Genomic DNA, 13505 nt, shown 5'->3' on the forward strand with positions numbered 1-13505 from the left:
TCTATAATTTCTGCTGGAAAGCAAGCCTAACATCAACAATGCTATCATACTCAGCACTAAACAACATCATGAAATTTGCACCTTCCATATTCAAACAATCCACTTCAGAAATTCTGGAAGGCCAAAATTTGCTCAGCCTGGTAAAGATAAACATGAACTCAAGAACCTTTTGTCTTTTGACGGTTCTTTTATAAAAGTCAGCTATTATACAATCATATATAAGTGTAAAAATAACAATACTTAAAGGTATTGAACTATCACCTATATTTTATTAAGGACCGAACATTTTTTAATTTAAAAAATCAAAATTTAAAATTTCTCTATTAAAGAGACCAATTTTTTATTGAAATAATTAAACTTTTACTATATCTTGTTCGAGGTATCAAACTAATAACTTTACTTTCAAAACAAAAAAATAAAATAAAATAAATAATTCTAATTGTGCTTATTTAGTATCTTCAATAAAATATATTAAAGTTTTGTTTTTTTTTTATAGAAAAATCTAAAAGTTTGATTTTTTTTTATGATAAGAAACTCTATTCGAGTCAGACTTTTCATTTGAAGTTAAAACAACTGTATTGAATAGGTAAAATCTTAAGTTTACTATCTAATTGTACACCTACTACAACAGGTTAGTTAGGGTCTGATTTTATTTTGAACCCAAACTCCTCAATTCTAAAATTCACATGCTTTGTCCTTTAAACTACTTCATATAGGCAAAAATTCGATTTCTTCTAAAAGAAAATTTGAGAGCCCAATCCTTTTAATAATAAAAAATAAATTTCAAGTTTCGTGGTAATGTATTGTTAAAGCGACAGTACTTACATGATCATTAGGATAACATGGATATATCCAATTGGTTTAATTTTATTAGGGTTCCTCCATTAGACTCTTTAAAAGCACAATATTGACAGTTACCCACTTACTCATATTTAGAAAAAAAAAATAAAAATAAATATATCATTTAATAAAAATTAAGATTTTATAAATATATCATTTATTTTAATATTAATTACAAAAAAAATCGTCTTAATATTTTATTTGTGAACTAAATATATTTAAAACTATTAAAAAAATGAAACTTGTGTTTTTTTTTTTTTGTAAATTAATTTATTTCTTCAAAGTAAAAAATAATATAAAAAAACTGCGAAAGAATTAAAACATCCTTTTTTGAAAATATATATATTTTTTGTAAATTGGTACTTCCATAACAAAACAAAAAATAAAGAAAATAGAGAGAGATTGTCCCTTTTGGTGGTATAGAATGGTGGCTCTAGGGATCTAATCATTGAACCTCTATTTAATAAAAAGAGTAATGTTTTTAAAAACAGTATTAAAACTTAAATATGTTTCATTTATTTTTTTTCTTTATATTTATTTAATTTATGTTTTTACGTTTTAATATAAAAAGTCTTTTTTACCCTTCTCCCAATAAACTTTAATACCAGAAAATTGGCAGTATAAGCGGCTGATAACAAGTTCATTTTGTCATTTTTGAATGTATGGGGGGTGTTGTGTATCAGAAAATATCCCTAATAGAGGCCTAACGAAAATTAAAGAGTACATTTATGTGAAATGTAGAAAACTCAGGAGAGTCGTATGTAATATTTTGAACAAACAATCAAACTGTAGGGCTTACATCAGCTGCAACAGTAGTAGTTATCACGCAAACAAGAACAGATAAAGCAGGAGTGATGGTAAAGCATTCAGAAACAATCTTTATTTTATTTTTAGTTTGTCAGAATCTTTTGAAAATATTCAACTTGACAAGTTGGATTGTCAGCATTTGCTGAGGCCTCATGATATATGCAATGAATAATAATCTAAACCACAATGGATACAAAACCCTTAACCAACCTCTCTTATGATTCTTAAACTTCTTTACATTTGAAACCTTCTCTTTCAAAATACTTTAATTGAGGTTTACCTAAGTTAGTTGTAAGTGAACTAGGGCTTTGATTGTGTAAATTAATTAAAAATAAAGTAATTCAATGAAATTTGATCAGTTTTCCTTGCACAGCTCTTCTGATAAATTGTAAATCATACACAAATGAATAAAATAAACTTATTTACTGCCAGCAAGATTTAAAAAAAAAAAAATTATATTCAAGTATCCATTGTAGCTGGAATGACAATCAACCCATATGAATCCATGGTCCAGACGAGAATCATAAGAATAAAAACCATTAAGAGAAAAAAAGAATAAATCTTAAGCACACTTGCTATAAATTCTTTTGAATTCAAATGAGCTAAATTCAAGAAAAGATATAAATTCATTAGTTAAGTGAGAAAAGTTCATTCATGGCCCAAAAAGGCAGCAAAAAACATCAGTAAACAGCAAGTATATACTCCCATGTAACAATTTCACTGTAAAATATATATTGGAATTTACAATATCAAGTTAATTGTGCTGGACTTCCAATCTTGCTTTAAATTAAACAAAAAATTTAGAAAAATCTTTACAAGCTATAGAAATTATATAATTATATATATGAAATATTCCTAAGAAAGTGTGATGAAGTGTTGCAGAGAACTAACCAAACTTGGAGGCCAATGTTTTGTATATTTGACATATGAAAGGTCTGTGTAGTGAGGATCAAGCAGAGTTGCAATAGTGAACTGGTTCTCTGCAAGTAATGGGGCATGCTTGTCCATGTACAGGGCAGCTGCTAGAGCCGCATGCACCTCTGTAAAATCCCAATAAAAACTATAACATCGTTCATTGTAAAATAATGTGGCAGAGCCAGATTATATTGGTTTGTGGTGGTTGGAAGTGGCAAAAAATTATCATCCTCAAGTCCAAAAATCTACAATTTCTTCTCCAACATTTACATAAAATTGGGGAAAATGTAATTTGGTTATATACATACCTGGATATCCCTTTAAAGCAATGGAAACATCCTCCATTTCTGCAATAGCTTCTTCTCTATCACCAACCTCATACAAGGCCAGTGCTCTTCCTACTCTTGCATACTCTGAGAATGCAAACTCTTTGTAATTCTTAGCCACCTGAAACTCAACCTTCACATGGTTATGTTATGTGTATCCAATTTCAAGATCTATAAAGTGACTCTCATATCATGTTAAATAATTACTAAGAAGATATCATATTCAATTCATCTTTATCGAACTCTAAATAATCATTTAACTAACTTCTATATAACTTGCAAGAAAATTTCAAGACGAATATTAAAGCAAAAATCCTATTTAGATAATAATAATCAGGTTTAGTTTAATACCAAACTTATTAATGCCTTTAAATATAATAAAAAAGATAAGTTACATACAAGAGTGAAGTAGTGAAGAGCTTGATTAAAGTCACCAAGGGCCTGCAATTCTCTGCCTTTCTCCAACAACTGCAAAGCCTCTGACACTCTGAGGTTGAGAGCGGCACTAGCATCTTTCTCAGACTGAGAAAGTGGGTCAAAAATGGCAGAAACACAAGTGGGTTGATTTGGAGAGAGAACAAGGCTGGAACAGAGAGGGAGAGAGAAGAGGAGCAAGCGCCTTGGAGTTGTGGTAGTGAGAAGGGAGGGGATTTTTGAGTTGGTTTTCTGGATTTTCTGAGGGTTTGAGAGAAGATGATGCAAATGGGAAACGGGTGATTGAAATGTACCCATTTTTTCTGGTTCAAATCTTTTTTTATATATTTTGGTTTTCAATATATATGTGCTTTGTCTGAAATTTGAAGTGGTTTGGTCATAAAAAAGAGTTTCTACCAAAAAATATAATCATCTAAAGGTTTTTTAAAAAGAACTAAACTTGATAAAAAGTAAATAATAATAATAAGAAGAAGAAGAAGAATTTATTTAACTTGGCAGGTCTTTTTTTAAATTAATTTTTCCGAATTAATTATGATACTTTTATGTTTTTTTTCCGTGAATGTAATACAATTCTAGGTTTTTCTTTTCAATTTTAGAAAATATATTTTGAGAGTAATATTGTTATATAGCTGTAATATTTACAAAAACTAACAGTAAGAGAGGTAATCAAATAGTTGGCAAAACTAAAAGACCAATTCGTCAATTTCGGTAAATCATTATGAGATTCTAGTGGCGCAACATCAGTATTTCTTTCTGAAAAAAGTGATATATCAGCCATAATACAGTGTCCACAAACAAGTTTAAGGAGGCAGCAAGAATCATAACATTACTATATTACATGTAAATTTGCGCTTCAATTCAAACAAGAAAGAAATAAATGATTTGTTGGGGATCGGAGGAACAATGACCAAACTTGAGTTAGAGATTTGGAAATGGATGAGAAATGCAACAAAGAATCAGCAACAACTGCTTGCGGCAGCTGCATCAGCTTGAGGTGGCTTCTGTTTAAAAATGTTCTTTTTCACACCTTTCGATCCCTCTGATAAAAGGCTCGGTGTATCTAAAATCTGCAGAGATTAGAACATTGTTAGTTCCATCATTCTCCAGACTTACAACAAGAAGGACAATATGAACCATGTTTGACAACTCCTAATTATAAGTTCCAAGTTCCAACTACATGGTTCTACTCAAACACCACCAATAGCAGTACTAGACTGTTTGAGCAGACAATATAAAGTTAAGAATGTTAATGTTATTATCTAACTATCATACCTTTAAAACAAGCTCTTCAAAGCACTGCTGCACATTGACCCGAGTTTTAGCACTGCACTCGATAAAAAGGCACCCATATTCCCTGGCAAAGTTTATTCCTTCTTTTTTTGTCACAACCCTTTCTCCTTCCTGGAAAGAAAAATGGTTTTCTTTGAATGACACAAAACAATTAATTTATAACACAAGTTGATGTTCAGCAGAAACTCAAAGAAGAGTAGAAAAGAAGATAAAAAAGGGCTGAATCAGAGACAAATTTTGCCATTTTCTCTTAAGGGAACAATAAAAAAAAAAAAAAAAAAAAATTGAGAATCGAGTCCATAAAATCTTAGTTGTAGGGGAAGAAAGAACTGAAGTTATTAGTTTAAGCACCACAGCAATACCTTGTCAACTTTGTTTCCAACAAGCATCTTGATGCATTCCTGATTTGTTGAGTATAGGTCAATTTCCTTTGCCCAGATCTCAGAAAGGTTTGTAAATGTTTCTCGCCGTGTAACATCATAAACTGTCACAATGGAGAAAATCGGACCATGGTTTTCCGGAGACCAACAACAGAATGATAAACAGATAATGACAAAAGGCACAGTGATGCCCATTTAACAGACACAAGATAAGTTTGCAATTAGATATTCAGTCTCTACTTAAGTAGCTATTTCAACCGTAAAGAAGGTGGAACATTGTGTATCACAAAGTTTGCATAAAAGAAGACAGACAAAGAATAAAAACAACTAAAATCTGCAGTTGGTGGGTAACACAATTACAAACAAAATTGAGGTTGAAAATTTCTTTCGCACATTCTCATACTACCATCAGCCTATTTATTTCTACACTTGATTTAACCTGCAGACTGCTACCTACAGTCTGTATCTGTGTTAAAAACTCTGAACTGGTCTCTTTTGAGGATACTGGATTCTTCAATTGAACAAAACTTCTGAAGTTCAAGGATAGGATTCTAGAACTGAAGAAACTTAGCAAAATTCCAGTACAAGGTTGTAAAAATGGTTTACACAAATAAAACCTTTCATGTCATCATATCAATTAACGTCATTTGCCTGCTTGTAGCCACCATAATTCAAAATCTAAAAGATACTGATGTTATGATAGCCATTCTCTTCGGAAAGCCACATGGTTAATGAGAGGACAAATGCTGAAAGGCTTATGGCACAGACACCTAACTTCAAATTTCTCAGAAAACACCTTTCTTATGATTCTGTGATTGCTGAAGGTAATAAATCTCTTAAATTTAGGAATAATGAAGAGACTTGACAATCAGTCTATCCCAAGCACTTACCAGTGGATAATTGAGCTTGTTTATTTACAAAGCAAATATCAAAACTAAATTGGTAATGTTGCATTCATTTTTCATGCCCCACACTGCTATAATAAGGTACAGGATGAATATTTACAGTCAAATACAACTTGCTGCCTTTCCTCTGAGAAGCATTATAACAATATACCCTATGGACTAGAATACAACGAGGCAAAGTTACTATAGAAAACCCCACAGAATTCCACATATCAATACAACATTTATAAATGTATAATATCAAATTTGTTAAAAATAATATATAGGTGGCAACTAGAAATTCCTTCTCTAGGGGAACAGTTCCAGTCATCCATGATACCCAGACCCACAGGCTACATCGTGGTTTGAAAGAATTGCAGTTTTATGGCCCCATATTATTTTGAATAGATATACAACCCCATCTCAACTTCTACATACAGCACTGACCAAAAAGTTGTCTGTAATATATTTTAAATCAATTAAAACAATATTCAGCTTACAACTTGTTCAATGCAGGATTGACCAGGAACTTACCTTCAACAATAAAAAAGTAATTATAAAAAGAAAAAGGTGAAAGTCAGTACCCATAATTATCCCTTGAGCACCTCTGTAGTATGAACTTGTTAACGTCCGGAATCTCTCCTGACCAGCTACATAATCACACACACATGCAGAAAAGTGAAAAAGATGATCTCTTGAAACTTCACAGAGTTGCATCATACTAACTTATGAAGAAATAACACAAAAAGATGTGCTTTGATGACAACTATGTCCTGACAAAGATTCAACTTTTGTAATACATAAGGCCACAAACAAACATCAGTTGTGACCTTCCGTAGTGTTACAAACTACCTACCCACAATTTTAATGTTCCTTTTGAAAAATGGCTCCCTTTCCACAGAATGTGGAACAAAACTTGAGCTTCTGAGCATATGTTTAATGCTGTAACTGAACAAAGCACACCATAATAGACCCAGCCTTTTATTAACAGTTGATTGAGCTCAACATCTAGCAGGCAATGATTCCTTATTCCTACCATTATAACTGCATTTTCCACTTTAAAAATATAGAGCAGGCCATTGTTCTGCAGCAGCTACTGCTGAAGTTACAAATATTTATCAAAACAAAGATCTATCACTACCCTCTGCATCAAAGAAGTAACTCTCATTTGGAAAGGACAGACCACAGATACTACAATCAACAATATGTTAAATCAAGTTTATTGAGGTATAAACCACCATTTTGTATTTTATATTTTTTTCAGCCACTTTTCATTGACACTTGCATTCATGTATTTGTAATATGCTTTACTTCGCTGAAAATCTAAATAGATGATTAGATATCATGTAAGAAAACAGAATAAATGAACACGGACAATAAAATAAGCTTGAATGAATGCATTTTCCTTACCTGTATCCCAAATTGCAAGTTTCAGCTTCTTTCCCCCAACATCAACATATTTCACCTTGAAATCAACACCTATACAGGATAACAAAAGGACACTTTATATCATGATAACTAGTAAAATATATATCAAAATAACAGTTTTGTTAACAATAATAAGTTAATGAACATAATACTGAGGGGGAATTTGGTTTGGGGTAATCAAAGATTGCCTCAGTAATTTATCTTTTGTTACTAGCATTAACTTGTTTGATTTATCAAATAATAAAATATTCTGATAATCTTTTATAAACAAAGATGATGTGAGAAATAATATAAAAGATAATTTAATTCTCAACTCTACCTAAAGTAATCTTAATTTTGTTAAAATTTTATACTTCTTAATTTTCTAGGATACAAATATTCTCATTTTCAATTAAAATAACAAATAACATAAAAAAATATTTAAGAAAAAATATATTGACAATAAGATAACAACTTAAAAAAAAAAATAAGTAATTAATTTCGAAATTTGACAACATGAAAAAACGTTAATACATTATTAAGATGAAAAATATTTTAGAAAATATGCATGCTAGTTTAAACAAACATAACACTAATCTATATAATTTACCAAACATAATAATAATTTATAGTTAATAATCCTTCAGCAATTCTATTCTTATATTAATAATTCATTTTTTGTAATAAAAGATGACCTAAACCAGAGGCACCCTAATGGTTTACAATTACAACACTCTCATCTAGCTATAGAGCGATAAAACTTACCGATTGTGGGCGAGAGATCTTCAAATGTATTAGAAGTGAAACTCAACAGAAGACTGCTTTTTCCAACACCAGAATCTCCGATCATTAGCAACTTGAACAAGTAATCAAACTCGGGGGTCTGATTCGGTGACGATTCCATTTCAAATCACTTTGAAAAAAAAAAAACCCTTAACAAAACACAACCACAACCTCTATTGTACTTAATCAATCAAACCCTGATCAAACACAATGAAACCAAAGTGAATCAAGTCATCCATCCAAAAAATAAAAAGAAAAAAGAAAAAAAACCAGTTCACCAAGCATTAACGTGTTTAAGTTATAACCGAGAACAGAAGCGCGCAAAAAGAGCAAAATATTTGGATATAATAATAAAAGGAGAGCGAGACAGTAAAATATTTGGATATAATAATAAAAGGAGAGCGAGACAGATCAGAGTACCTGAATTTGATGAACAGTGTCAATAAATTTGGGCTAGGACGACCCTATGATCACAGTGCAGTTCGATAAACAAATTGACGTATTCAACGAAATAAATGCGAGTTTGTGAGTGACAATGGTAGCGTTTCCCTTCCTCTCAGCGGTTCTCTTACTCTCGCTACATTTTCAACTATCACTAATTGAGGAAACTTATTAATAAAGATCATTTCTAATCTCTAGACAAAGACTCAGATTCATCTTCATAATAGATGAAAACTCGATTCGTCTTTATTATAGAAAAAATATCTAACTTTTGTCAATTAAAATGATTGAGAATGGAACAAAATTGACAAAGAAGCTGAGAGGGAGAAAGAAAGTCACCATCTTTGACCATCGGTAGTGTGCTCAAAAAACCCTAAGGGGAAATGAAAATTTTTCAAACTTTGTGTGATAAGAATTTTGTTAGTTTTTAAACCTTTGAGGTGAAAATATGATAAATTTTTAATTTTTTTAAATATTTTAATAAATGACAAATTTACTCCTAATAATAATAATGAGATTTAATAAACAGATAAATATTTAGATTTTTAATAATTAACAAATAAAAAATTAAATTTACATCAAAGGTGAGAAATAGTCGTTTGGCCTAATTAAAATACCATTTTTTAGTGGCTTATTCAAAAATCTCATGATCTCCCACATTTAATTACAGTCAGAAATTGGTGAGACAAGCACAAAAATTAAAAATGTTATAGAAGATTTAAAAATAAATAAAAATTTAATTTTTATCATAATTACAACCAAAAAGCCCACAACAGCACCCCTGGTATGTTGTGGGTTGTGTCCCACAACTTCAAATTTTATGGGTGAGTCCGATAAAACTATTACTTTTTAGGTTTTAATCTAACATAACTAGTGGTATAGTGCATCATGCCAATTTCAACCTAACCCAACTTGACATAACTTATTGACAGGTAACCTAACTTAACATAACTTATTGACAGGTCTAGTTTAGCTTGACAAAAATACCCTTATATTTAATTGTTTAGTTTCTTTGTATGTATTTTAAAATTTAATATGGTGTTAATGCCATGGATTTATGCTTTTAAGTTTTACGATGGAAGTTTTGGTTTAGGGATTTAGTCTAAATTTGATGAATATTATAGTTGCTTTGGTGATTGAGTTATTGTGATTGTGGGTGGAATTCATTGCGTGTGGATTGTAATTTAATAGGATCAAAAGAGCTATATTTCAATTATTGAAGGGAATTAAAAAATTAGAGTGATATGGTAATAGTTTAAGAACATTTAATTAGTGTATTACTATAATTTTCAAAATGAGGGTAATCAAAATCTTTATACAATAAAATGGTTAATGTAATTATCTATAGAGTACTCTAATCATTAAACTAAGGTATACTGTAATTTTTTTTTCATACTTTTACATATTAGAGTAGTACGCTATTAATGTATCATCCCAACTAAATTATATGAGTGGCAGTATACAAGGGAATAAGTGTCAGATGTTGACTTAATGAGTTATGACGCTCATATTTTGATGATGACAAACTAATGTCCCTAATCATATCGACTAATAACTTTACTTGGATATGAGTTTAGACTATAAGAATTCATTTAATGCATTTGAATGAGAATCAAGGTGGAAATCAAAGAAAAACCTCAAATGAAGAATTCTTGAAAATTTGAAGAAAAACTCAGATTTAGGTAAATATGTTTGTAATGTTGAAGCATTCATTAGCTTTTATTAAAATATATATTTGCATGTGAAAGCTCTCTCAAAAACTTATTTTCATATCTTTCACACTTTAGAGTTAAAGTGTCATTTTTTAAATATGATGAGTTAAACCGATTTTTATCAAATTCCAATGACCTATTTGAAATTATAAAGTTTTGTAAACTAAAATATCATATCTCAATTTACAGTTTGAATAAGTTTTTTAAAAATAGGTTAAATTAACATTTTCCATAAGTTTCAAAATTTTGGGTTAAAAATATCGTTTTTCAAACTTATTGAGTTAAGTCAATTTTTTTTATCAAATTTCAATAACTCATTTGAAATTATGAAGTTTTGTTAACTAAAATTTTATATCTCAAAGTTGGTTTTGAAAGAGTTTTTCAAAATAGGTTAAATTGTCATATTTCAAAGTTTTAGTGGAAATTACAAAATTTAAAAATTTAGGAGGTAAAATGTAATAAACTTTGGTTGACCAAAACTAACCAACTAAATTTTTCAATGACAACTTCCAGATTATCTAGAAACCATGTATTTTGGCTTTCAAAAATTTGATCGATTGAATTCCTTTTGATTAACCGAATTGTGCTATGAATTTTCTAATAGCTAGTGTCATGTCACATTCGGTTGATCGAATTCTATATTTTTTAGAAAATTAAAATGGCTAGTTTAGTGCATAACGGTAACTTTCCTCATTTTCCCTTATATAAACTAAATTAAATCTATTTGGGAAGGACTTTTGCCACCAAGACTTTCATATAATTGAGAGCAAATTATTTTTGAAGTATTCACTTGCAAATCCTCTTCTTTAATCAAAACCCTTGCTTATATACTTTCTTTATTTCATTTGTATTAAGTTGTATCAAGTTTAAATTTTCATATACACTCTTTAAGAGAGATTATATTTAGAATTCAAACAAATTTATATTCTAAAAAAGTGTGCTTCACTCTTATTAAGGCTAGAGAAAATTTTTAGTGAGAAAAATTAAGTTATAACACTTTAGAAGTTATTTGTGTTATAAAGAATGTTTGGTTAGGGTTTTGTCAACTAAGGATTAGTAGAATATTCCAAAAAAGATAGCTTGGAGGAATGGATGTAGGTCGGGTTATGTCAAAACACTATATAATATGTGTTTGATTTTCTCATCTCTCAAACTTATATTTTGTGTTATGTTATTTTGATTGTGTTGATTATTTGAAATATTTTTTGACATTCTCATAAATTGCATTAAAAATAATCAACTTCTTTAAATTACATAAATCGATTTAATTCTTTAATTTGATAAAGATTATTTTAAATTACCTAAATGACCCCTATTAGGTCATTTGATCCTTCAATTGGTATTAGAGCAAGGTTACTCATGTTCATAAACTTAACTGTTTGAAGCAATGGTCATAAACATAGGAAGATCGTATACTGTTAGTGAAAGACTTGCCCCCAATAGATTGCCATTGTTTGATGACATCAGATATACCTATTGAAAAAATCGTATGTCAATTTTTCTTTAAATTGATTATGGGGTTGTGGGATGTAATGCAAGATGGACCTTTTGTACTTATGAAAAAAATAGATGGAACACAAGTGCCTAAATCTAGGAAAAAAATCCCGCTTGAGATAAAAGAAATATAGCCATCAATGCTAAGGCAGTGAATGTCTTATATTATGCTCTTAATGAATGTAACTTTAACAAGGTACAAGTTTATATCTCAACTTAAGAAATTTGAGAATTATTGATGGTGTCAAATGAGGGAACTTCACAAGTCAAAAAGACTAAAATTAGCATGCTCACACACTCATATGAGTTATTCAAAATGAAAGAAGATGAGACTATTAGTGACATGTTTGATAAATTTATTACAATTGTTAATAAATTGTAAAATCTTAGGAAAGTTTATACTAATCAAGAAAATGTCAAGAAACTTTTTGGGTGTTTGCCTCATTCTTGGGATCTTAATGTGATGGCAATTGGAGAAGCAAAAGATGTTAAGACCTTACCTCTTGAAGAACTTTTGGGGTCACTTCTCACTCATGAGCTTACTATGAAACAATGAGAAATAGAAGAAGTGGAGAAGAAGAAAAAAAGCATTGTCTTCAAATCATTCATCAAAGAGTGTGAAAATTTCTTAGAAGAGGAAGATAAGATTTCAAATGATGAAGATGAAGATATTGCTTTTTTAACAAAAAAGATAGAACAGTTTCTAAGAAATAGAAAATTAAGAAGAAACTTCACTAAGAAAAAGGCTAGTATAGACAAAGAAGGAAACAAGTTATATGTTATAAATGTAAGAAACCGGGACAAATCAAATATGATTGCCCTCTCCTCAAAAATGAAAGATCGAAAAAGAAAGCAATGATAGCTACATGGGATGATAATGATGAAAGTGAGTTCGAAAAAGAGAATAATGAAGTAGCCAACATGTGCTTCATGACAATCACAAATGATGAGGTAACTAACTCTAACTCATCTTATTCTTTGATGATTTAGACAATATAGATGATGAGATAGATGAAAGTCCCATATATGAAGAGTTATATGATACACTTCAAGAAATAAATGAAAAAGTAGCTCTTTGTATGCCAAAAAAAGCAACTCTTAAAAGCAAAATTTTAAACTTAGAAAAAGAAAATAAATCTTTAAAAAAGGAAAATGAATTCCTTATCCAACAAAACTCTAGGCTTAAAGAAAAATCAAATGGAAAAAAACAAGTTTTCAATTTTTGAAAAGGAAAAAAAAAGTTTGAAAATGATATTCATATTGCTAAAATAATAAAAAGAAACCATAGAAAATGAAATTGATGTTTTAAAAAATGGTGCAAAAGATTTAAGTTAAATTGTTTTAAAATTCAAAAGTAGAAAGGATATACTTGATAAAATACTTGGAGTACAAAAAGGAGTTTTCAACAAAAAGAGATTTGGTTATAAGCCTTTTATCAAAGCAAAATATTTGAAAAGTTATTTTGTTAAAAAACTTCTACTTCAAGTGAATCTAATATGACTTGCAATTATTGTGGAGATAAAGGTGACATTACATCATCTTGCCCAGATCAAAAGAAACATCAAATGAAAACTAAAAAAATATGGGTTCATAAGGAAACAAAAACTAACTTTCGAAGACCCAACATGATTTGGGTACCTAAGATAAATTTTTGAATGTCTTATTGTGTTAAGAAATGAAAAAAAATATAAATAGTACCTTAATAGCGCTTGCTCAAGATACTTGACCAGATATATCCCTCAATTCTCAATGTTAAGCAAGCAAGAAAGATACTTGACCTTTATTGTGGAG

General features: G+C 29.8%; 2 protein-coding genes across 4 annotated transcripts; both read right to left on the reverse strand.

The window, feature by feature from the left end:
* Positions 1–2254: 2254 nt before the first annotated feature.
* Positions 2255–3659, reverse strand: LOC123198863. 2 transcript variants are annotated; one of them, XM_044613662.1, is made up of 4 exons: positions 3288–3659; positions 2871–3009; positions 2539–2687; positions 2255–2367 (listed from the first exon to the last, which is right to left on the reverse strand). In XM_044613662.1, exons 1-4 carry the CDS (start codon positions 3618–3620, stop codon positions 2365–2367), a joined length of 624 nt encoding a protein of 207 aa, XP_044469597.1. In that variant the 5' UTR covers positions 3621–3659; the 3' UTR covers positions 2255–2364. The 2 variants fall into 2 exon arrangements, with proteins under 2 accessions (XP_044469597.1, XP_044469596.1); XM_044613661.1 differs by lacking the exon at positions 2255–2367 and having other exon boundaries at positions 2382–2687; positions 3288–3658.
* Positions 3660–4053: 394 nt separating this feature from the next.
* On the reverse strand, positions 4054–8701 carry LOC123199615 (ras-related protein RABC1-like). Of its 2 annotated transcripts, none has more exons than XM_044614644.1 (7): positions 8488–8701; positions 8050–8197; positions 7288–7356; positions 6462–6527; positions 4976–5097; positions 4596–4724; positions 4054–4390 (listed from the first exon to the last, which is right to left on the reverse strand). In XM_044614644.1, the coding sequence occupies exons 2-7, from the start codon at positions 8186–8188 to the stop codon at positions 4280–4282; spliced, it is 636 nt and encodes a 211-aa protein (XP_044470579.1). In that variant the 5' UTR covers positions 8189–8197; positions 8488–8701; the 3' UTR covers positions 4054–4279. The 2 variants fall into 2 exon arrangements, with proteins under 2 accessions (XP_044470579.1, XP_044470578.1); XM_044614643.1 differs by having other exon boundaries at positions 8050–8264; positions 8488–8699.
* Between the last annotated feature and the right edge of the window lie 4804 nt (positions 8702–13505).

Source organism: Mangifera indica, chromosome 16 (assembly GCF_011075055.1).
Source record: "Mangifera indica cultivar Alphonso chromosome 16, CATAS_Mindica_2.1, whole genome shotgun sequence".
NCBI lineage: Eukaryota > Viridiplantae > Streptophyta > Magnoliopsida > Sapindales > Anacardiaceae > Mangifera > Mangifera indica.